This window comes from Entelurus aequoreus, linkage group LG08, assembly GCF_033978785.1.
Source record: "Entelurus aequoreus isolate RoL-2023_Sb linkage group LG08, RoL_Eaeq_v1.1, whole genome shotgun sequence".
NCBI classification, from domain to species: Eukaryota; Metazoa; Chordata; class Actinopteri; order Syngnathiformes; family Syngnathidae; genus Entelurus; species Entelurus aequoreus.
Genome location: NC_084738.1, coordinates 12,789,984 through 12,810,224, shown reverse-complemented (window position 1 = coordinate 12,810,224; position 20,241 = coordinate 12,789,984). Strand labels below are relative to the sequence as shown.

The 20,241-nt window shown below is 37.9% G+C and overlaps 1 protein-coding gene across 2 annotated transcripts in view; it reads right to left on the bottom strand.

The window, feature by feature from the left end:
* Positions 1-20,241, bottom strand: part of LOC133655419 (SH3 and cysteine-rich domain-containing protein 2-like) — a 64,477-nt gene that overhangs the window by 31,311 nt on the left and 12,925 nt on the right. For both annotated transcript variants that reach the window (XM_062055553.1, XM_062055554.1), the window contains 2 exons: positions 7,259-7,640; positions 2,774-2,868 (listed from right to left, as the gene is read on the bottom strand). In XM_062055553.1, the coding sequence (XP_061911537.1) occupies positions 2,774-2,868; positions 7,259-7,640 (477 nt within the window). The remainder of the gene's footprint in view (positions 1-2,773; positions 2,869-7,258; positions 7,641-20,241) is intronic.

The window sequence follows — 20,241 nt, the reverse complement described above, 5'->3', positions numbered from 1 at the left end:
TTTATCAATTTTCACTAGTAAATTTTCATTTGCATTACCCTTTAGTTAATCACTTCAATAATTAGGGACGGGTACCGAATTCGGTGGACCGATTTTACATAAAATTAAAACGGTGTCACATTCCGACTACCTTTGTTACACGGGACGTCCCGTGACTTCCGGTGGCAGACTCAGCACCGGCTTAAACTCTTGGCCGGGAAACAAGCAGTGATGCACTCAGAGCGGACTCAGACAAGACTGCTTTTAGGTAATGCTACAATATTCCATGTCAACAAAGCAAGAATATGGCACTCAAATGTACAGTAAGTCAGCTCCACTTTTGAAAATGCTCCAGCTTGATGCCAATTTACAATGGATTGGCTGTAGATATCCTGCTGATTAACATTAGCGATTTTACATGGCGATTTCAACACCTCCAAATTTGGTTATCAAAACTACAACTAAAAGGTGTGTTAATATTAAACAGCTGGTGTGTATTAAACACTTTATAGCAACAAAAGAAAAGACTGGCACATTCAATTTACCGGTAATGGCAAAGACTACTTCCTGAGTAAGTAAACTCACCGTAGTCCAGACACTACGGTCATCTAACATCTTGGAATTGCAACTGCATGCACTGTCTACTCTTACTATATACAACAATACAGTACAGTACTTGCAAATCAGACACAGAGGTATAAGAAAAAAAAGATAAAAACTGGACAGCACAGCTCAGTGCTAAATGTTAAATAAAAATAATTGAGTAGCAGTGTAACAAATTTAAACAAAAGTACTAACATGTCGAGTACCTTTTGTACAATTACTACAATATTGATTAAAATGTGTATCCATTATATTCAATATTATATCATGGCTCTTGAATATACTGTAGATCACAAAATAGTGTTTTGTTTACCATCATACATAACAATATGTACCGTAATTTCCGGACTATAAGCCGCACCTGACTATAAGCCGCACCAGCTAAATGTAGGGGAAAATACAGATTGCTCCATATATAAGCCGCACCCGACTATAAGCCGCAGGGTTTTGATGTGTAATTACCGTAGAATCAGAATCAGAATCAGAATCGTTTTATTGCCATTGTTTGAGAACGGGTTCACAAACTAGGAATTTTTCTTAGTGCAAACGTGCGACATAAAACACATATAACACATATTTGTGTGTTATATGTATACTATATATATACTATATATTAGTATACATATAGTATATACTATATATTAGTATATAGGGGTTCCTGCTACCACGGAGGGGATTGTCGGGACAGAGATGACTGTTTGGGAACGCAAAGCGTCCCATTTATTAACAATAAATCTTTCAATCATTCAATCAAACTTTCACATCTTTGACATGGCGAACAGCATTCGTGCAGAGTACAAATAATACAACGGTGCAAAGTAATACAAAGTGCTCGCCTGTACGTTATCAAAATAACCAGCCTACCGGTATATGAAAATTAAGTCTTTAATCATTGTGTCATCGTCTTCCTCCTGCGTACTAAAACCACCGAAATCCTCTTCGTCGGTGTCGGAGAAGAACAGGCCGTAAATAAGCCGCACCCTTGTATAAGCCGCAGGGACCAGAACGAGGGGAAAAAGTAGCGGCTTTTAGTCCGGAAATTACGGTAAGTATTTTTTACATTTAACAGTTCTAAGTGTGTCTGTCCTACCTACTCAGTAAAAAAAATAAATCGTAAATACAATGAATGCTTAATTAATGCCTCTATTTAGTCCACTGCAGAGTATCCTATAGTCACCGAGTGCATGGTCTACAAAAGCAAATAACTGCCAGCAGTGTCTAATAAGCGTCCAGTCGAAAAACATTGGCTATGGTTGTGGGCAAATTCTGAATGTAGTTCAAAATACATAATTCTCATCCCATTAAATTTCCCTTTTTAGTAAGGAAAATCATCCTAACAAATAAATGCAGAAATATACAAGAAATTATATTTTATTTCTGTTTTAAACATGAGCACAGTGGTGAGCCTCCTGTTTATGAGTAAAACTCTGGATTGATTAATGGCTTGTCATTACAACTAGGTTGATTTTTTTTTAAGCTAAGTACGCCATTTTATTGACTATGTTGAACTTTTACTGCTTCTGAGTGAGTTTTAGTAGGGATGTCCAATATTGCCATCAGATTTCTGTCCAATATCAGCAAAAAGTATGGGATTGGCTTACATATACAATCTTTAAAACAAGCAGACCTGCAGCGTGTTTACTTGTTCACAGCTGGACAGCCAGTTAACAGCTAAATGTCCTCCAATAAGCACACAAGGTTTCCTGTATTTTAGTCAAGTCATTTACAAAAGGTAAACATGGTAGGCTATAGGCTACAAGTAGCTAGCATCTACCCAACAGCCAATCACACAATAGCAAACAAGCTAGACATAAAAAGTGTCCTTAATTGAACCATATTATGGTTTAAAACACATTTGTCAACATAAATGAGTATTCAAAAATAAAGTTGCATATTACTAACAGATACAAACTCTCCAGGGCAGAAGCATATTTGAGAGTATCCAGTAACAAACGTGTCCACATCCAATTTACTGCACCATGAGCTTTGCATAACTTTTTTTCTTTGCCAAAACACAAGGCTCCGATATTGGCATTGTATTGGAAGTAAAACAAGTTGTATTGGGACACCACCTAACTTTGAATAATCCTAAGTGATGCATATTATAATGAGCTACTGTATATATTAAATGTGGCTAAATAGGTGTACATTGCAATGTTTAAGAACAATAAAAAATGATCGGGCATCCTACCTTGCCAACACAGGGCTGCTGGGAGAGCTCCGCAAAACACCAGAGGTGAGCGGCCATTTTGCAGGCTTTACAACGCAGTCCTTGCTTAGAGTTTCCTGTGTGCAAACAGAGAGTTGTTACAGTACACAATCCAAAATGTAGACTAAAAACTATTGGTCATTTGTCAAATCCTCTGTCCGCACTGCAGCGTTGAGCCTGAAACAGCGCTCAAGACATTCATGATGAGTTTGCATAAATGAAGCGTCAATAGTCTTCATTGGCTAAACCATTTAATTAGAAAGCGTCTGCAGTGAGATTTGTGGATTGGCCTGTGTCAGGGTGAAATCGGTCAAGACAACAAAATCACAAAGCCTCCCTTCAGAAAATGCAACAAGAGGCTTGAGGGTAAAGGATTAAACTGGTCCATTACAATCTTGTGAGGAAGACAGCTAATGGTCTGTGATAAATTACTGGAATGTACATCATGGATCAGTTTATTGACTTTTGAATGGTCAATAAACAAAGTTGTATTAGTTTTCTCGAAAAACGGCACTAAATAAAAGCAGTGGGAAAAAAATGGAAATAAAGGGGAAGACATAGAAAAGTAGATCATAATTTTAAAATAATTGAGGAAAATATTGCACTTTTTGAATGTTTGCGTGTTTTTTAATAATGCACACTTGATAAAAGTGCAATTTAAATGTTGATGATGTGCATTCATTAAACAAAAATAATGATGGTGACAGCAAAAACAAGAAGGTATTTCCTTAAAATACGCATTTAGGCTACAAAGTGTGTTTTATCCAATTACTTGATTAATCGAACAAATTAATCAATGGATTACTTGATTAATAAAATAAATCGAGAGCCCTAGGGCTAGTACTACTAATACATATTTTCCTACAAATGTTAAGGCTTAATGGCTGAGTTCACAGGTAATTCTGAGTGACGTAGCACTGGGAAGTACATGGATATGGGTGAAGAATCACTTGAATGACTTTTGTTTGCAAAGTTGACATTTGATCATGCAGCATGGGCTGCAAAGGAAATCAAAAAAAGAAGGAAACTTCGGAGGCGGAGTAATGCCATTAAAAGTAAAAAAGGAAGAATATTCAATGTGGAAACCGGGAAGTTGAAATTACACAAATAAAAGCACCATTGCAAAATCCAAAGACATGCAGTGAAATGTATATGATATAATAACAAGCATTCACACATTTAAATTTTAGTGCCATCTTTTTCTACAATGCCGGAATGTACTTTCAAAGCAAACTTAAAGGCAATGTTCTGGATTGGCTGATTTTGAGTGGATGTAGATTTATTGACTTGTTTGCACAATTGTATCAATTTATAACTCATAACATCTTGCAGAGTCATTCATACCCAACGAGTGTGGTGCCAAAAACACTGCCATTAGATTGAAAGTGTCCTGATGCCACATAATAGTTTGGACTTTGTTATTATCCTGTGTTCTGTATAATTTTCTGTCCTGGTGATTTTGTTTTGTCAGTATTTCCTTTTTGGTCTCTATGTTATGCAGCCTCTTCCCTTTTTGTTTCTTGTCCTGCCAGCACACGTGTTCTTCTTTGTTAATTAGTTCTATTTAGTTCCACCTTGTTTCACCTCTTTCAGTGCAACTCCTTATCTTCTGTTTGCCAAAGTGTCTGGTTGTTTTCTGAGTAGCTACTAGACCTTACTTACTTACTTTTCTTCTGCCTGATACCTAATAAGGGCACCTTTTGCTTGCACTTTGCCTGCCTTCTTTGCATCTCAGGATCGATAACAACCAACAACACAATCGTGACAAAAAGTTGAAAGGAAAATCGAATTGAACAATTTGAAAACTTCATAGCAGTGTTCTATCTCCACAGGAAATATGTTTTAAACAATTATACTAGATCAGAGGTGTCCAAACCTTTCGACTTGGAGGCTGCATTGGGCTAAGAAAATTTGGGCACAATACCCATCAATATGTTTGGAGGAGAAAAGGTGAGGCCTTTAATCCCAGGAACACCATTTCTACCGTCAAGCATGGTGATGGTAGTATAATGCTCTGGGCTCTGGGAGAGTAAATGGGACAATGAGAAAGGAGGGTTACCTCCAAATTCTTCAGGACAACCTAAAATCATCAGCCCGGAGGTTGGGTCTTGGGTGCAGTTGGGTGTTCCAACAGGACAATGACCCCAAACACACGTCAAAAGTGGTAAAGGAATGGCTAAATCAGGCTAGAAATAAGGTTTCAGAATGGCCTTCCCAGAGTCCTGACTTAAACGTGTGGACAATGCTGAAGAAACAAGTCCATGTCAGAAAACCAACACATTTAGCTGAACTGCACCAATTTTGTCAAGATTAGTGGTCAAAAATTCAACCAGAAGCTTGTGGATGGCTACCAAAAGCACCTTATTGCAGTGAAACTTGCCAAGGGACATGTAACCAAATATTAACATTGCTGTATGTATACTTTTGACCCAGCAGATTTGGTCACATTTTCAGTAGACCCATAATAAATTCATAAAAGAACCAAACTTCATGAATGTTTTTTGTGACCAACAAGTATGTGCTCCAATCACTCTATCACAAAAAAATAAGAGTTGTAAGAAATTATTGGAAACTCAAGACAGCCATGACATGTTCTTTACAAGTGTATGAAAACTTTTGACCACGACTGTATATATATACACACATATTATATTAATATAATGGATACATAATTAATAATGAATATAATTGGATATTAAGAGTATTGTTTTGTAATCAAGCAGCTAAAATGCGCCAAACATAGCTAAGTGTGGAGAGTGTTTTGCATTGCCCTATCATGTTTCGCAATGGATTTAATTGGGTGTAATTTTGAACTTTATATGGTGCATGGACGCTTTTTATAATGTCCACAAAGTGTGTTATGCGTGACTAGGGATGATACTCCAAACCGGTTTTCCCGGTTGTTCGATAAGAAAAGAACCGAGTCCTCGGACTCGAATCCCTTTTTGAGAACCGGTACCCGTTATCGAGACCACTACAGTAAAGAAAAAGAGTTGGTTCTTTATTCGAACCCCTCGGAACGAATCCCGTCCCGACCAGAAATGCTCCGTGTGACATCACAAGAAATCAGTCACGTAGCTCAGTCATTCGGCGCAGATAGCGAAAGCAGGAAGAAAATGGACGGGAAAAAGTGCTCCAAGGTGTAATAAAGTTCAAAACAAAAGGTATAATCCAATGAATAACTTTACTGAGAGATTTGAGCAGGGTACAAACACATGAAGAACACTTCTACGACCCACCGGAAACATAGCAACCAGGCTAGCAACGCACCTCCTTTACAGCAGCTGTCGCAACGTTCTTGTAGCAACCGCAGCACATACATATATGACATGATCTCCCTTTTTCAACTTTTGTTTTTCTTTCCTTGTAAACAAAACAAAATCACACTGTATATGTGTTGTCTGTCTAATTATAAATAATGCAGACGAGGCGTGTTGGCTGAGTTCTTGACGTTTACTTTCACGGGTGACGACATGCAACAACACTTTTCGGGGCTACCGCGCATGCTCGTCACTCCCGTTGCATGATGGGTAGTGTAGTTGTATATTCCCTAGCTCATAACATATTTCCCCTATATAGAAATAATGTTAACTCAATAAAGTGTATTTCTTTTTTTAGCTTTAACTTGTCATTTTTTAGCATTGTAACCACATTTGCAAAGAACTTTTCTCTTCATAGAATTTTCTTTCAATAAAGAAATAAAGTGCAAAAATGTCAAAGCATCATAACAAACAGTTATGTCAAATAGCAGCAGAATTGCACTTTTTGGAGAGTTGTATTATTTCCAGTTTTGTGCCCAAGGGACTGATTTTATTTAACACTATAGTATTATTTATACACCTATAGTGATCACAGAGACAGCTTGTTTTTGTGTTACCTTATATATTTGTTTTTCTGAAAAATCCCACTTAATATACTTTGGGTAACAACAGTCAATATTTATTTATTTTATTTTTTTAGGGGGGCAACAGTCAATATTTATTTATTTTTTGGATTAAATTGTTTTCTTATATAATAAAAGTGAGCTTTTGTTAAACCAAATATTGTGTGTTTTTTTCCCATATACAACAACCTATCTGCACTCGATAAGAGAATCGATAAGGAATCGGCTCGATAAGAGGATTCGGTAATAGACTTGAACTCGATAATTTCTTATCAAACATCATCCCTATGTGTGACCATGTCTGTTGGTTGGATTTTTAATTTTTTTTTTAGCACTATGACTAGCTAAGGTTGTTTGCATTGGGTCATAAAAGTGAATGCTGTGCATAGTTCCATTCAGAGCATAATCAAAGATTGACCTGAACTGCTCACGTTGTCCAATACATAATAGCAGCATCAAAATTGTCCGGCTATTATAATTATTAAACTCATGGCTGTCGGCGGGCCATAGTTTGGACACCCCTGTACTAGATAGTAATATGCAAGACATGCAATAATTAATGTATGGCATGAAGTAAACATTACCTTGAATCAAATGTTTGCATCGCTCGCAGTTGGTGTGCCTGCGAAAGACGTGCTCCTGGAAACAGTGAGTCTTGGGTGGCGCCGCGGGCTGACCCGTAGACTTGGGTAGAACCTTGGAGCTGAGAGACAGCGAGGGGCTGATGGATGGAGAGTGGAGCGACTCCGAAAGCGAGGGGATGGGGCTGGCGGACGGCGAGAGAAAGGGCGATCGCTCGTAGGCCAGGGGGGACTCCGAACACGAGGGAGGCAACGGCGGCGGAGCTGGGGGGATTATGAGCGTGCAAGGGGGACGTGCTTCGCCGTTGCTGCGCTGGAAGAAGTTGTCCACACTCTTGCTGCGCATGACTGATTTAAAGGAGAAGGAGCGCTTCAGTCGTTGGAGCTGCAAGACAAACAAAAACCAGGTTAGCAACATTTGTGGAGAACTAAAAAGACTGAAAGACTTGCTAAAAAGACTAAGCAAGATGTTTATATGCTTTTGGCATTTTTCATCTGAGGAGTGAAGATTGCTGGAAGATACAACCATCCCATTAGTAGGCATTCCAGTGAGAGCAAACATTTACAGTGTTTACCATAAACTGCCAAGATATCTGTGGTGGTGGGGGCGTGGCTATGGGCGTGGTCACCATGACATCAAGTAATTTGCATAATTTACTACAATGATATGATTTTCTCTAAAAAGGCTCAAAAATGTATACTTATTAATTCTTTTCTTTCTTTCTTTCTTTTAGTTTATTTCGAACATGAACACATTTACATCATAATACATCACACAATTTCATATCATTTCATTTACAGGAAGAAGCAAAGCTTATTTAATCCTACCCCTTTCCAACTTCAAAGCATTTACAATTATATAAAATCATTTACTGACCTTTTTATATAATAAAATAACATCTATGAATTAGTATATACAACAGTTTGTAATATGTAATTAATTAATAATAACAGTTTTGTTTTAAACGTCCATCCATCCATTTTACAATATAATTACAACACTTTATGTACATATTTATATACAGATTTGAACAATAAGTTACTCACTGAAATATATTTATTAATTGTGGTTCTTACAAAAAATATATCTTATAAAAATATAAAACATAAAATGTCTCTTAAAGCTCTGCCCCTTTAATTAGTGCATACTAAATAATTTAACTTTAGCCTACTACTACAAGCATATTATTTACCAGCAACATAAAGTGAAACAGAGGCAGAGGTGTCCTGCCACAGTCAGTAACAATTTTAAACAGAAAACAGTAGTGGTGGTAGATAGACACAGAGCTTCATCAAACATCTGATCCACTGAACAAAGAGCTCCAAAAATCTTGATCCTACACTTCTCTTTTGTAAAGTAAATCTGAACAGCCGATATGGGCATCTACATCAACTATATGATTTGCCTGAGAAGCTGGACAGGACAAAAAATAAAAAAGCCGAAAAATCTATTTGTTGCGGCCTTAATTCTTTCGTGGCGGGCCGCCACAAATAAATGAATGTGTGGGAAACACTGATTTATAAGTCATTGTTTTTTGTTCTCCATGAAACGTAGTACTCTATAATAATGCTTCAAGGCTCTCACCAAGTCTGCCATGATTAGTAGTTGTTGTTGTTGATGGAAGTAGCGCTCATTGCTACGCGCTCTGTGAAGTCAATGCGCTGCAGGTAAGAAGTTACGGTAATGCTTAAAATGACCAAAATATTGTATTCCTGTTATCAGGAAGGTGCCTGTTCAATTCAATTCAAGTGTTTTTATTTTGTCATCAGCTCATGTTTACAGTACACTTCAAGTGCATAGCAGATAAATAAATAAAAGTATCGGTTTACATTTCCTGACTAAAAAGGTCAGGAAAGCTTTCCACATTCACTTTGTACATGCCAAATAGAGAAAATAAAACAAAAAAAAAACAAAAACAAGAAATCGATCTTGAGATAAAGAAACACAAGAAAGGACTCTCGAGTCTCTGTCAAAATCATAGTACTGTATTTTTCGGACTATTGGTCGCTCCAGAGTATAAGTCGCACCGGCCAAAAATGCATAATAAAGAAGGAAAAAAACATATAAGTCGCACTAGAGTATAAGTCGCATTTTTGGGGGAAATTTATTTGATAAAATCCAACACCAAGAATAGACATTTGAAAGGCAATTTAAAATAAATAAAGAATAGTGAACAACAGGCTGAATAAGTGTACGTTATATGAGGCATAAATAACCAACTGAGAACGTGCCTGGTATGTTAACGTAACATATTATGGTAAGAGTCATTCAAATAACTATAACATATAGAACATGCTATACGTTTACCAAACAATCTGTCACTCCTAATCTCTAAATCCCATGAAATCTTCTTCCTCTGTGTCGCTGTTGAAATGATCAATTTTCATAGCTACGGAAGTAGTAGCAGGTAGCCTCTTTTTTTTCCACAAAGCACTTCCGCCATGACCCGCCCCCGCCAAATTTTTATTGGTTGACGATTGCTGATATACGCCTAGTCCAGGGGTCGGCAACCCAAAATGTTGAAAGAGCCATATTGGACCAAAAATACAAAAACAAATCTGTCTGGAGCCGCAACAAATTAAAAGCCATATTACATACAGATAGTGTGTCATGAGATATAAATTGAATTAAGAGGACTTAAAGGAAACTAAATGAGCTCAAATATAGCTACAAATGAGGCATAATGATGCAATATGTACATATAGCTAGCCTAAATAGCATGTTAGCATTGATTAGCTTGCAGTCATGCAGTGACCAAATATGTCTGATTAGCACTCCACACAAGTCAATAACATCAACAAAACTCACCTTTGTGCATTCATGCACAACGTTAAAAGTGTGGTGGACAAAATGAGACAGAAAAAGAAGTGGCATAAAACACGTCCTAGAAAGTCGGAGAAACTTATACATGTAAACAAACTAAGGTGAGTTCAAGGACCGCCAAAATTAGTAGGACAAAACGGCGCTTGCCAAATACTCGAATCAGTGAAGCATGTTTAATATAAACAGTGTGATTTATAACAATTAGGGAGGTTTGTGTCATGTTTGTCATACAGAAACCATATTAAAACAAAAAATATATTTGTTTCCCCCTCATCTTTTTCCATTTTTCATACATTTTTGAAAAAGCTTCAGAGAGCCACTAGGGCGGCGCGGGTTGCCGACCCCTGGCCTAGTCTCTTACGTGAATGTGATAAATAATATTATTTTATATTTTACGGTAATGTGTTAATAATTTCACACATAAATCACTCCAGAGTATAAATCGCACCCCCGGCCAAACTATGAAAAAAACTGTGATTTATAATCCGAAAAATACGCTACTTGATCACATGCATTGTTAAGCATATGATATACATATGTACATATATATACACACACATATCTACACATTCCACATACGATTGTTCAAATGCACAATTGTGCATACAGTATTTCCTTGAATTAGCGCCCGGGCGGTAATTAATTTAAAACCTTTTCTCACTCCGGCATGCGGTAAATTTAGGCATGCCCTTATAAATTTGAGTGTGATGTAAGGATACCATCATGACATCGCTTAATGCCGCAATAAAATTTAAAGCACAATGAATCATCCCGGGAGTTCTTTTTGTTTGGGTCTGAAAAGGCAATTAAAATAACATTATTACCGCCTGTTAGCAGGTTTTCTTAGCTCATGATTTGTTTCTGAAATGTTACTCGTACAACTGCATCAAAATGACTCATATTTGACACACGCAGCTATATTAATAAAACATTTTTTCCAAAATAAAGCGCTTTGAAAGACGCAACTCCAACAACAAAAAGTCAGCTCTCCACCACGACAAACTAACACAATATTAATAATAAGAATTGCAATTATATAAAACGTAGTAGGTATGTGACTTACCCGGCGGTAATTCTAGTCATATGCTAATTATTTTGCGAAACGACTTTGACCCGGCGGTAATTCTGACCCGGCGGTAATTCTAGGCATGCGCTAATTATTTTGCGAAACGAGTTTGACCCGGCGGTAAATCGAGGCATGCGCATACTATATACCCGGCGGCAATTCAAGGACATACGGTACACCTTTTATTTATTGATTTTTTTCCCTTTTTCCTTCCCCTTCCTCCCTCTTTTCTTCCTTTCATTTCCATCCCCGTCTCTGTTACTATACATTACATACATATATACTAGGGATGTCCGATAATGGCTTTCTGCCGATATCCGATATTCCGATATTGTCCAACTCTTTAATTACCGATACCGATATCAACCGATACCGATATCAACCGATATATGCAGTCGTGGAATTAACACATTATTATGCCTAATTTGGACAACCATGTATGGTGAAGATAAGGTACTTTTAAAAAAAAAAAAAAAAAAATAAGATAACTAAATTAAAAACATTTTCTTGAATAAAAAAGAAAGTAAAACAATATAAAAACAGTTACATAGAAACTAGTAATTAATGAAAATGAGTAAAATTAACTGTTAAAGGTTAGTACTATTAGTGGACCAGCAGCACGCACAATCATGTGTGCTTACAGACTGTATTGATATATATTGATACATAATGTAGGAACCAGAATATTGATAACAGAAAGAAATGGGGGGAGGGAGGTTTTTTGGGTTGGTGCACTAATTGTAAGGGTATCTTGTGTTTTTTATGTTGATTTAATAAAAAAAACAAAAAAACAAACAAAAAAAACAACAACGATACAGATAATAAAAAAACCGATACCGATAATTTCCGATATTACATTTTAACGCATTTATACATCCCTAATATATACTTACAGCATGTACGTTGTTGGATGTTTTGGCATGTTTTAAAGGGCTTTATAGACTGAGTAGATGACTTCTCATTACCTGCATTGTAAGCTGCCCCGTACTAGCAGTTTTTTTAATTATTATTTAGAATGCACGGAAAAGGCTAACGTGTGTTCGTGTCTCACATAAGGATTGTGGATGATGGGCAAAATTGCCAGAAAAGTGCAGCTTTATGACCAAATTGTAAAAAAGTTAAAATCTGAAGACATTTCCTCGTTATGTAATGACTTTTATGACGTTGGATAATGTATGAGTGACAGTTTTCACAGAGGACAAGGTCAGGTGCTCCACTGGAGGGGATGAGCGGCATTAGAACACCTTCCTCCTAAAATAAGCAGTAAACCCTTTCAGTGTCCTTGCTCAGTCAGGCTTGTGTCTGATCTTCCATCCTCCATCACCCCGTCGCACTCCTCTCTCCGCTTCCCGTAACTTCCTGAGTTCACAAATTCTCCATCCCCAGCGAATAGACGACGATCGATACGCCTTTAAATTCACGTTTGATTGCTTTCATCGAGCGGCCTGCACCTTTGGCATCCGATGCGGTCAGTGATGTGCATCTGACAACGTGTTTAGTGCCTACCGCGTTTATCCACAGCTATGACTCTTTTTTTTCTTTTTTTTTTAAATGTGTCACAATGAATAAAAAGAGGGGCTGATAATGATAGAGGCAATGGAGTATGATCGTACAGTAATAAGCGCTGAGGTCTCGTTCATCAAGAAAACAGCCTGCAGATGCAGAATAAGGACTAAGTGACTGTTATGCATGACTGGAATATATTTATATATTTTAAATCTTACAGTATGTGTGTCCTCATCATGACGATTGCAGCTTTGAGCTATACTTGAAAGCCACAGAATCGCCATCCTCACCTCTCCCACGGCGGAAAAAGTCCAATCAATATCATTGAGCAAGTAGCTCTTCTTCCTCTCCGAGCTACACGTTGAAAGACGCCAATTAGTGAGAGTGCTGAATCGTCGTCTCTGTCGACCCATTTTTTGCCAGTTAAAAAAGGAGAAACATTTCCTACAGGAGATGAATGCATGCTTTTTTTTTTGCTTTTTTTTTTACAACTGACGTCTCTGGGCTCAGAGTCACATTGAATAATGGATGTTGCTCAACTACATTTCTATCTCATCTCACTTTTGGAGAGGAATAAAAATAAAAAAAACTCAGAGAAGCCCTACGGGCAGAAGTTAACATCATATAAGGCACATGTCCTGTCCCGGCTGCTCAACGCCACAAAATACTCCACAAAGATGGCAGACATTCGGAACATAAAGATGATAACCATAGAACGGGAAATGCTGCGGAGTAGATATAACATACTGCAGCGACAAAAGCATTAGACGTGTCTGTCCTGGCTGCTCAATGCAATATGGCTAAAGCGACAGCCAATTCCACAAACATGGCGGACATAGACGAGGCAATGACACTGTCATGCAACAGTTGCAGTTGAACCAAATAAGCAAGTGTTTCACTGCCCTCGCTGTTTAGTACAATATGGCTACGTTGACAGCATATTTTACAAAGATGGTTGACATTCTGCAAATGAAGAAACGTGTGATGATGACCATAGAAAGGGAAATTGAAGTTATTGCAACAAAAGTGTCTGTTTTGCATGAAAGGAAAGTGTGATTACGACCATAGGACAGGAAAAGGAACTTACTGTGACGTAGAAGTAAAGTAGCGACAAAAAACGCTACACATGTCTGTCCTGGCTTCCAGTTACAATACGGCTGAAGCGACAATGTATTGCACAAACATGGTGGACATTCTGCTCAAGGGAAAAGTGTGATGACGGCCACAGAAGAGGCAATGACAATTATGGCTTCTCAATTATGTCCCCCCCTAGGAAGAAGAAAATATTTTGCACCCCACCCCACTCTCTACCGTGACTCTAAATAGTATAATTTGTGTATAACATTTTTATAACTATACCGTTGCATAGCATTGTAAGCAGAGATGTCCGATAAGGGCTTTTTTGCCGATATCCCGATATTGTCCAACTCTTAATTACCGATTCCGATATCAACCGATACCGATATATACAGTCGTGGAATTAACACATTATTATGCCTAATTTTGTTGTGATGCCCAGCTGGATGCTTTAAACAATGTAACAAGGTTTTCCAAAATTAATCAACTCAAGTTATGGAAAAAAATGCCAACATGGCACTGCCATATTTATTATTGAAGTCACAAAGTGCGCTATTTTTTTTAACATGCCTCAAAACAGCAGCTTGGAATTTGGGACATGCCCTCCCTGAGAGAGCATGAGGAGGTTGAGGTGGGCGGGGTTGGGGCGGGGTTGAGGTGGTAGGGGGCAGCGGGGGGTGTATATTGTAACGTCCCAGAAGAGTTAGTGCTGCAAGGGGTTCTGGGTATTTGTTCTGTTGTGTTTATGTTGTGTTACGGTGCGGATGTTCTCCCGAAATGTGTTTGTCATTCTTGTTTGGTGTGGGTTCACAGTGTGGCGCACATTTGTAACAGTGTTAAAGTTGTTTATACGGTCACCCTCAGTGTGACCTGTATTGCTGTTGACCAAGTATGCATGGCATTCACTTGTGTGTGTGAAAAGCCGTAGATATTATGTGACTGGGCCAGCACGCAAAGGCAGTGCCTTTAAGGCACGCCCCCAATATTGTAGTCTGGGTGGAAATCGGGAGAATTTTGGGAGAAAGGTTGCCCCGGGATATTTTTGGGAAGGGCACTGAAATTCGGGAGTCTCCCGGGAAAATCGGGAGGGTTGGCAAGTATGCCTGGGAGACGCAACTGCTCTGTACTCCTTCTTACGTCCGTGTACCACTCCGTACAGCGGCGTTTTAAAAAGTCATAAATTTTACTTTTTGAAACCGATAATTTCCGATATTACATTTTAAAGCATTTATCGGCTGATAATATCGGCAGTCCGATATTATCGGACATCTCTCATTGTAAGTGTATTAACATTAAAGGAAACAACACACTGGTCTTCCTCGTCTCGTAGCGTAGTGACAAAAGTACAAAATGGCAAAAGCGACAAAATATTCCACAAAGATGTTGGACATGCTACACATAAGGAAAACTGTGACGATGACCATAGAACAAGAAATGGAACTTATTGCGACATAGAGCCTGTCCTGGCTGCTCAGTAAAACATGGCTTAAGCGACAACATATTCCACACACATGGCGGACATTCAGCAAATGACAAATCGTGTGATAATGACTAGAGATGTCCAATAATATTGGACTGCCGATATCATCTGCCGATAAATGCTTTAAAATGGGATATCGGAAATGATCGGTATCGGTTTCAAAATTATCGGTATCGGTTTCAAAAAGTAAAATGTATGACTTTTTAAAACGCCGCTGTGTACACGGACGTAGGGAGAAGTACAGAGCGTCAATAATCCTTAAAGGCACTGCCTCTTGAGTGCTCGGCCAGTCACATAATATCTACGGCTTTTCACACACACAAGTGAATGCCTGCATACTTGGTCAACAGCCATACAGGTCACACTGAGGGTAGACGTATAAACAACTTTAACACTGTTACAAATATGCGCCACACTGTGAACCCACACCAAACAAGAATGAAAAAAACACATTTCGGGAGAACATCCGCACCGTAACACAACACAAACACAACAGAACAAATACCCAGAACCCCTTGCAGCACTAACTCTTCCAGGACGCTACAATATACACCCCCCGCTACCACCTACCTCGCCCACCTCAACCTCCTCATGCTCTCTCAGGGAGAGCATGTCCCAAATTCCAAGCTGCTGTTTTGAGGCATGTTAAAAAAAATAATGCACTTTGTGACTTCAATAATAAATATGGCAGTGCCATGTTGGCATTTTTTTCTATAACTTGAGTTGATTTATTTTGGAAAATGTTGTTACATTGTTTAATGCATCCAGCGGGGCATCACAACAAAATTAGGCATAATAATGTGTTAATTCCACGACTGTATATATCGGTATCGGTTGATATCGGAATTGGTAATTAAGAGTTGGACAATATCGGATATCGGCAAAAAAGCCATTATCGGACATCTCTAATAATGACTATAGAACTAGAAATGGAACTTATTTGACAAAAGCGCTACATGTGTCCGTCTCCATAGCAACCAAAGAAGTACACCTGTCTATTTTCTCGCTGTTTAGTACAATATGGCTATTGACAACACATTCACAAACAAGACAGACATCCTGCATAAAAGGAAAGAAAATGTGATGACGACCATACAACAGGAAATGGAACTTACCGCGGCGTAGAAGTAAAGGAACGACAAAAGTGCTAAACGTGTCTTTCCTGGCTGCTTAGTACAATACCACAACATTTTCCACAAACCTGGCGGATATTTTGCATGAAGGAAAAGTGTGATGGCGACCATTGAAGAGGCAACGACATTTCCTGTAATGTAACAGTAGTGTTGTGTAGAGTTTGTGTTTATTTGGAACATGCATGCATACAACATGATATGGCAATGACATTTGTATTAGCTGCAGCACAGTGACAAAAGCAATACACCTGTGTCTGTCCTGGCTACTCAGTACAACATGGCTAAAGCGACAACATATTCCACACACATGGCGAACATCCAGCAAATGACAAATCGTGTGATAATGACCATAGAACTGGAAATGGAACTTATTTGACAAAAGCGCCACATGTGTCTGTCTCCATGGCAACCAAAGAAGTATGCACGTCTCTTTTTGTCGCTGTTTAGTACAAAATGGCTACATTGACAACACATTCACAAACAGAACGGACATCCTGCATAAAAGGAAAAAAAAATGTGATGACGACCATACAACAGGAAATGGGACTTACTGCGATGTAGAAGTAAAGGAACAACAAAAGCGCTCTCTCCTGGCTGCTTAGTACAATACGACTAATGCGACAACATTTTCCACAAACATGGCGGTTATTTTGCATGAAGGAAAAGTGTGATGGCGACCATAGAAGTGGCAACAACATTTCCTGTAATGTAACAGTAGTGTTGTGTAGAGTTTGTGTTTACTTGGAACATGCATGCATACAACATGATACATCACAATTTCCAGTTTCTCTACTCAACATGTTCGAAAAGGAGTAGGAAGAAGCAGAGCTTATTTAATCTTACCTCTTGTCCTTTACATAGTTGGTAAAACTTTTGTTCACTTCCTGTTCTCAATTTATTCACAGTAATAACATTTAAAATAAATAAATAATAATTAGTGAAGTAAGTTATATTTTATATCAGGGGTCCCCAAACCGGATCCGGCCCGCCAGCGTCCAAATTTAGGCCCGCGGGAAGTCCCAAGTATAAAAAAAATAAAAAATAAATAAAATTATTACATTTTTTTTTTTTTTCTGCCATTTCTTATCCACTTTGTACCGCTTGCTACTCACGGTGTCTCCTAGCCGCTCAGGCAAATCATTTTGTCTAAAAATGCATTTTCTCATCGATAACGTGACATCATCGCGCGCCGCGCGCGGAAAGTGCGCTATATATATATATATATATATATATATATATATATATATATATATATATATATATATATATATATATATATATATATATATATATATATATATATATATATATATATATATATCTAATATATATATATGTATGTATGTATATATTTGATATATATATTAGATATATATATTTTTTCAAATATATTTTTATATATATATATATATATATATGTATATCTATATATATATATATATAGCGCACTTTCCGCGCGCGCGATGATAATATACATACATACATACATACATACATACATACATACATACATACATACATACATACATACATACATACATACATACATACATACATACATACATACATACATACATACATACATACATACATACATACATACATACATACATACATACATACATACATACATACATACATACATACATACATACATACATACATACATACATACATACATACATACATACATACATACATACATACATACATACATACATACATACATACATACATACATACATACATACATACATACATACATACATACATACATACATACATACATACATACATACATACATACATACATACATACATACATACATGTATGTATGTATGTATGTATGTATGTATGTATGTATGTATGTATGTATGTATGTATGTATGTATATATTTGGTATATATTTGATATATAGATATATACATCCCGGCCCCCGGCCAAATTGTTTTAACCCAATGCGGCCCCCGAGTCAAAAAGTTTGGGGACCCCTGTTTTATATGGTAAAATAAATACGATTATCTAGAAAATGAATGGATGGATGAGATAAATTCAGAATATTCATCATGGTTCTTCTTCTTTGTACTTTGTAAACACTTTAAGTTTGAAGAGTTTCTTGAAGTGGATCATATTAGTACATTGTTTCTTTGCTTAATCCATTCCATAATTTCATTCCACATACCGTACTGATATACTGAAGGTCTTAAGTGTTGTACGTGCGTACAAATGTTTTAAATTACATTTTTCTCTAAAATTATATTGTGCCGACAACTGCGGTACAAAAGCGTACGTATCGTCTTAGCTGCTCAGTACAATACGGCAAAATATTTTACAAACATGGCGGACACTTGGCATGGGAAAGTGTGAGGAAATGGGACTTATTTAGTTAGAACTGCATCCCAGTGACAAAAGCAATACACCTGTGTCTGTTCCGGCTACTCAGTACAACAAAGCTAAAGCGATCTCTATTCAATTAACAGCAGTTTAGTTTTGTGACCACGTGCACGGTCTAAAAAAGCTAGTAACTGCCATCCTTGATGCATGTCCTTGACTAGTCAAAAAAACAAAACATAAGCACAAACACAAACATCAGATAAATGTTGCAGCTTTGTTTTTGGGTTCCTTTCAAAACGAGCACAGAGAGACTTTGCCCGAGGCTTCTATTAATAGTCTGTTATGAGGAACGCTGGGATAAATGAATGATTGAGTAGTGGGTGTGTGAGGAGGGGGAAGGATGGTCCATAACTATTAGTGGTAATGATGGTCTATGGTTGCATGTCTCCAGGTGGGACATATTAGAAGGATGAGCGTCACTCACAGAGTCTTCCTAATCTCACACACAACGTGCTGTGAGCCGGTTCTCACGGTGTGTCTGCGCCGTGAAAGTGATTAGACCAAGCGCTGACCTGAGCTTTAAATCTTAGGTGACCTTATTAGGCATCGCTCCAGCTGAAGCCCTCGTTAAGCGAGAGTGCGACCGCTCTGATGACCTTTTTATGCCAATGCTGGGAACACAAATAGTCCTTTTCTGGGAACCCGTTGTAACTGTTGACCGCTTTTGTCCGATATGTTAGCGATTTTCTGTTTGCATGAATAAAAATGGATTTCAAACGGCAACAAAGAGCTTATCCAATAAAGGACAGAAGAAAATAAACAGATTAATTAGTATTGCTGAATGAAGTAGTCACAAGTTAACTTGGAAAGAAGCTACATTTTAAAACTGACGGCTAATTTAGAGCCACTGGATAGATAGCCTCATAACCCAATTAGTCAACTAATCGAACTAAACTTGTCCAATATCAAAATAGTCGTTAGTTTCAGAGATGGATCAAGGAGGCTATGGAAATTAAAGGCCTACTGAAATGCGATTTTCTTATTTAAACTGGGATAGCTGGTCCATTCTATGTGTCATACTTGATCATTTCGCGATATTGCCATACTTTTGCTGAAAGGATTTAGTAGAGAACATCAACGATAAAGTTCACAACTTTTGGTCGCTGATAAAAAAGCCTTGCCTATACCGGAAGTAGCAGACGATATGCGCGTGACGTCACAGGTTGTGGAGCTCCTCACATCCGCACATTGTTTACAATCATGGCCACCAGCAGCGAGAGCAGATTCGGACCGAGAAAGCGACGATTTCCCCATTAATTTGAGCGAGGATGAAAGATTTGTGGATGAGGAAAGTGAGAGTGAAGGACTAAAGGGCAGTGGGAGCGATTCAGATAGGGAAGATGCTGTGAGAGGCGGGTGGGACCTGATATTCAGCTGGGAATGACTAAAACAGTAAATAAACACAAGACATATATATACTCTATTAGCCACAACACAACCAGGCTTATATTTAATATGCCACAAATTAATCCCGCATAACAAACACCTCCCCCCTCCCGTCTATA